General features: G+C 41.8%; 1 protein-coding gene across 1 annotated transcript; it reads right to left on the minus strand.

Moving 5' to 3' along the window:
• Positions 1-591: 591 nt before the first annotated feature.
• COMMD3 (COMM domain containing 3) lies at positions 592-4,529 on the minus strand. The gene is made up of 8 exons (XM_059183951.1): positions 4,341-4,529; positions 2,903-3,014; positions 2,730-2,793; positions 2,606-2,640; positions 2,190-2,250; positions 2,041-2,097; positions 1,886-1,945; positions 592-959 (listed from the first exon to the last, which is right to left on the minus strand). The coding sequence occupies exons 1-8, from the start codon at positions 4,477-4,479 to the stop codon at positions 900-902; spliced, it is 588 nt and encodes a 195-aa protein (XP_059039934.1). The 5' UTR covers positions 4,480-4,529; the 3' UTR covers positions 592-899.
• Positions 4,530-6,236: the final 1,707 nt, after the last annotated feature.

A 6,236-nucleotide genomic window follows, 5' to 3' on the forward strand; every position in this document is an offset into this window, starting at 1 on the left:
ACAGCTCAGCCCACCCCACCCCCCGTTATTTCTTTCTTTCCGCCGCCCGCCTCCGCCCGCGGCGCACACGTCCACTGGCTCTCGCCGAGGAGAGCGCCCGGCCACCGCCCCCGCTCGGCCCCGCCAGCCCAACGGGCTGCGGCCCAGACTCCGGCGCCGCGGCGCGGAACCTGCGCCCGAGTTGGGCTCGCGGAAACAACAGCGCCCGCCCCTGTCTTCCCGCGGCCGCGCCGGCCCCCTTCCCCGCCCGCCAGCGGCCGAGGCGGGGCGCGCGCGGGCAGTGGCTCGCTCCGGGAAGGGGCTCCGCGCGGGGGGCTTCCCGAGCCGGGCCTCGGGAGTCCCGCAGTCGAGGGTCTGGCTGCGGGCGAGCCCCCCGGCGCAGGTAACGGGACCGGCCGGCTCCCGCCGCGGGACAACCAAGTCCGCTCCCCAAGTCCCGAAGCTGGGGTCTTCAACAAACCCCGGAGATCGGATCCTTTCCCACTGTGTTTAATCCAGAGAAAAGGCGATCGTTAAAAGTTAACGCTAATCGTATGTATGTCTTCAAAGTAATAACACACAAACTCAGATCCAAACAAACTCTCACCACTCTTTTTGTGGGAACAACTTATTTATTCAGAGTGTAATGCTGTCAACTTCTTTTTGTAAGACTTGAAAAAGACCAAAATGGGATCAATGTACAGTTTATACGAAAGGTATCTGAAATACTTAGGCAGAATTTTCCTCAACTCTTTTACAAGTATAAAACGTGTCAAAATTGATGAACGACATAAATCCAAAAGGAAAAAAAAAAATCTACTTAAGAGTAGGACATCCAGCTCGCACAGACGGTGGTTCGGCCGACGACAAGGCGTTCCTGGTCTTCTTCTAGACCCGGGCGAATCGTTAACTTCCCCAAGTTACAACTGAGTTGCTCTTTCCAGACTTTTCGAAGCATCTTTAAGTTTCCCCACTAAATCCTAAAAGATGTTTATAATGCCACGTTTTTAGGACAAAACAAGACAGAAGTATCCAAGATTGAGAAAGGTGAAAGAAAAAAGTCGGGGCACTTTCTAAACGAGTTTAACATTCACGAGGATTTTTAACCTTTGACAAACCACTATCGATCAAAAGAAGATTTTCCTCTGAAATATCTCATCTTCAAGTGGGATACTTGCCCTCAGATTTGAAATATAATTTCTAACCGAATCCTCGTAACAGGCAAGATATGTCAAAACTAAATTTCTCAAGATACCTAACAAAATCTATGCTGTATTCACACTTTCTGAAAGTTTAAAGTTTGATTAATGATTACATTAAAACAATTCCACAGGAGATGCCTTTTGAAAAATTCAAAATTCATCAAAATTTCAAGTAATGCTCTTCATTTTTTTAAGCAGTAAGAAATAAATTCGTTATCATTGTCCATTAGCCAATGTAGTTTTGAATTTTTCCAGTCTTATACTGGCAATACAAAGAGTTTTAGAATTTTATGTATTTCCTCCTTTAAAAGTGATTTAAAAATTATTGAAAATCCTGTTTGAAAGTTTAGTTCAATTTCCGAAAACAAAGAAGACATTTTCAAAGACATGTTCTCAATTTTGCTTTGTCTTATTGGAGCAAACTAACCACAAGAAGAAATTTATACTCAATACTACAATTCAGAAATTTATTTTAATCAGAGGGAACAGCAAATATAAAACCAATTCTTTATGAGTAACATCTTAATTTCAAAAGTGAAGCCTACTTTAAATACTGCTTTTGAAGACCTTTCCCATTAAATCCTTAACCAACCTTCATTATCTACTGACAGATGGTTAGATAATTTTTCTTTTGAACTTTCCATAAGCATAATTCTCAATTAAACATCTATAAACAGGCATATTCGCAGGTCCTAATACTGTACCTGTAATTGTTCCATGTTGCAACTAAAACTAATCTCTGGGTGAGATCGGGAATCAGTGTTCTAGGGAAGAAAAAAAAAAGGCTGTTTATGTAAATCAAGGACATTTAAACTTTCATTTCACATTTAAATTTTAGATAAGGCTTATATGTAAATACCTCTACATTTAAGGTCACCAAATATGCAGGTCTGTACATCTTATGAAGTTGATTGGTCTAAAACAACACAATACATAATTTCAGTCTTTAACTCTATTTTTTTTTAAGTTTCCTAAATTCCCCCTAGAGAAGAGTTTATTAAACTTTACCTTTATCTGATATTCCAAACGCCAAGAAACATCAGTTATATGGGGGAGAGATCTGCCTATACTAAAAAATACAATGATAATTTTGTACATAGTATCTACATAAAAACTTCTGTTTTTACCAAGAAGGGTGTCTACCTCCCCCACCACACACATACACAATTTCAATTTACTCTGAATTTACAACATTGTTAAACTTTATTCTCAAGTTCTGAAGAGTAAAGAGCATTTAAAAATTATCTCAATAAACTTTATCTTTAAAAACATTAGCTTAACTTCAATTGTTTCACTTGCCCTTTAGCCCCTTTTCTTTTGGTCAAGATCCCTGTCTTTTTGTCCTGTTTTGTTTCACACCAGCACTCTCCATTCATACCTGCAAGTGAAAAGTGGCTCAGCTTGACACCTTATACAGTACCTACCTTCCCAGTAGGCTTTCTAGGGAATTCTTATTATTCTGGAGGGGGGAAAGAAAAAAAGAAAACACATCTTTGCAAAGAGAAGAAAAATAGTAATTGTTAATTTAAAAAACTTTAAGTAAGTAACCTGATATTCCGTGCAAAACAGTTCTATTCGCTCTCTATCAAATTTACAGTCTTCTAGATAAGTGCTAAAGGAGGGGGGAAAAAAGCCAAAGTTTAGTGTCCATTTTAAAAACTGAAATTGAAATCTTAAAGGTACTATTTGAAAACAAATGGATATTTAAATAAATCCTGTACCTTAGAGTTGATTTGTCAGCTCTTTGCTTTCCTGCCTCCAGTATGTAAGTTGCAGCTGCTGTGTGACAATGTTTTAAAACCACAGGATCGATATGTTTCAAGTCTGGGTGATCTAAAATAAATTAATTGCTAGTGATGCCTGTGATAATAAATTCTTTATAGTCATGTTTCTAAAACAGGTATTTTCATTTGGGCAAAAATCCCCTTTAACAAGAACACAAAAATAATTCAACTATAAGGATTGGCAAATATAAGTGAATGAGATGAACAACAAGGTCAATGGAAAACAATAAAGAACACACATCAATAATTCTGCTGTTACCAGTCTCAATTATCTTCTTTTATTTTACCTTAATTTCTTACTGTTGTTGTTTTTTTTTTTAAACAGTAGCCCCAAAGAAAAAAAAATAACTACACAGTGATCATTACAATGCTGGGTGAAGTAAATTCAGAGGAAAATAAGATAAATATTTTACATGATGTAAATGTAAGAATGAATAAACCTTCCCTCTAGAGAATGGTTACTTTTAGGATAACTGGCTCCAAGAACAGTAATATATCAGGGGCGGGGCACGAGTTCAGAATATAAAATACAATTTTCAAAATATTTTCAGATTTTGACAGCTATCCTCTTTTTGAGATTAACCCAGGTGGTGGTTACTATTTTCGTTTAAAGAACTTCCACTTTCATACTTTTTGTACAAAGGTTTAGATCATGAAACTACAGAAAAAAACAAAATTTGAATTGTTGGGATATTTATATTTAAGAAAATGATCTAAAAGCGATCTGTCTTAAAATATGCCTTCAATCCATACTGACACGGCACTCCGCAATCACTGACCGGACCACTTCAAAGAGACTCATCTCCTGGTAACTGGTGCGGAACAGAACATTCTGCATCATAGTTTAAGATTCTAGGCGTGGAACCTGTGCAAAACATATTTAACTAGCGTGTTGGAGTGATCACAGGAACTTGAGGTGTTCTCTAAGCTGCAGAATGTCAAGACTCTGTGACCTAGTAATTACTTTGGAAACAGACTCTTTAAAACCTTTGCCAGCCTAGCACTGAACGTTTGAATTGCAGGGAGGTACCCTGATGAAGTCCAAGTGTCAACCAGCCTTTGCCTCAGACCAGGCTGAAAACCTTAGATGTTTAGGCCACAAACAAGACTTGAACACGGGCTTTACAAAGGAACAAAGAGACTGGGAGGAGAAATCAGACCAGAAACGTGTAACAAGCTATGTGCAGGTGCCAACTGGGAACACAACAATGGTCAGGGTCCGCTCCGGGTTCACATCCCCACACTCCGTCCGGAGCGAAGGGCAAAGCCGGGAGACTTCCTCTTCCCGGGGTTTTCCCCCTCTCGCTCGGTCTCGCTCCTCTTCTCCGAGCGCCCCTCCACCCAGGCCGATCTAGCGCAGAGCCGAGCGGCTTACCTAACACGGCCTCGTCCGCCTGGGCGTCCAGCAGGCTCTGGAAAGCCGCCCGGAGGAGAAGCGTGAAGGCGTTGGAGTCGAAGGAGCCAGGATCCGCCAGCATCTGGAAGCCTTTCTGCACATACTCCGAAAGCTCCATTGTGAGCGCGCCGTGACCTTCGACACGCGCACCACGTGACACGCGCCGCGCGCTCAGCTGATGCGGCCGCGCGCGCACGCGGCTCGGGGCGGCGGCGCTGGCTGCGGGCCTCCCAGCCCGCGGCCTCCCCGCCTGCCTCACGGCTCGCGCCTCGGCAGGCGCGCTCGTCCGCCCACCGGCCGTCGCCCGCCACCCCCGTAGTCCCCCGCGCCGCGGCTTCCGTCCAGCCCTTCCTCCTGCGCCAGCCGCGAGAGCTGCGGCGCCTCGGCAAGAAGGGCGGCCCCCGGCGCTTTGTGGACGCGCTCGGTGCTTTCTCTTCCACGCGCTGCTCACCTAGGTCTGTCACCGGGTCTGCGGGGCTCCGCTGGAGCGTTCCTTGAAAGACCCCCCTCGGAGGGGGGTGGAGGAAAGTGTCGGGATCCCGGCGCGAGGGATCCCGAAAACTATGTCTTCCTTGTTTCCTCAGCGAGAAAGTCTGCGGGAAGTTCCCATTTGAGGCGACTGGTTGTGTTGTGTTGTGTTTTGGGTTTGGATTTTTGTTTTGTTTTGTTTTGTTTTACTCAACAGCCTAACCTCCCAGCATTACCCTTTTGTGAGTGAGACCGTAGGCAACTAAGTTTATAATTCTTGTTTATTTTTCTTTTTTTCATTGTCATTTCTGGGATATGGCAATTGATGCCTTCCTGCATGGACGTGTGTGTGTACGCATGTATGCATCCATGTAGTGCGCGTGTGTTCTTACTGTACCTAAACAACTGAGGGATTAATAAATTATCCACAAACATGTTTGACAGAATTATTAAAACCTTACATGCCGCTGCAAAATAAATATCATCCAGAAGCAAATGTTGTGCTACTGTACTCATTACATCTCTATGGTTTTGGTTAAAGAATCTTCACATGTTTATATCAGATATTTATCTTAAATACAGTTAGGAACGGCAAGGTCTTGAGTAGAAGCGATTACTATCTCGGATATCCATAACTTTAAAGGGTCCAATATTGTATAAGGTTTTTAACTTCCCCTTTTATTGCTACAAAGTTGGAGAACAAGAGTGATTCTTTAGGGGGAAAAAAACGAGAAGCAAAGTAGATTATGCATTTTTGATCAAAAGAATTTAAAAAGGAAAGTTAAAAAGCAAGTTCTTTTCGGGTAGGGGGGAGAGATAAGGAACAAGAAAGGTGTTTTAGTGTTCAGGTACAATTGGTTGAAACAGACTCATCGTGAAACACTTCTGTGGGAATAATTTAGGTGCTTATGTGGGGGGAAAATTATATCTGATGAACACAGGCAACATTTAAGCTTGCAGCAGTATATAGAGAGCACCTGGTTTCACAACAGGACACAAATGGAATAATTTAGCATCAGTAACAGATTGAGAACTGAATTTTCCTTTGAAGGCTTTGAAATGCATGTGAACTAACTTCACTTCGATGAGCATATAGGAGCAGTGAAGGATTTAAGAGTCTCCCTAGAATCTTTATGAAACAAACAACTATGAATCATGTTCATCTTTTCTCCAAACTCCTTCTCATCAGTAGTAAAATGTCAGTTGAAAAATTTTCAGATACCTGATTTACATAGGGGATATTTTACAGGGTAGAGTTATGTAAATGTTAATTTTAACAACACTCAAGATCATTATATTTATTTCACATATATTTTATGACTTTGCATAACACTTAATATTCTAGTATATTTAAGTTGATAATTATAATCCTATTCAATATAGTGTAAAAAAAGGAAAGCATTAATG

This window comes from Mustela lutreola, chromosome 8 (genome assembly GCF_030435805.1).
Source record: "Mustela lutreola isolate mMusLut2 chromosome 8, mMusLut2.pri, whole genome shotgun sequence".
Taxonomy (NCBI): Eukaryota; Metazoa; Chordata; class Mammalia; order Carnivora; family Mustelidae; genus Mustela; species Mustela lutreola.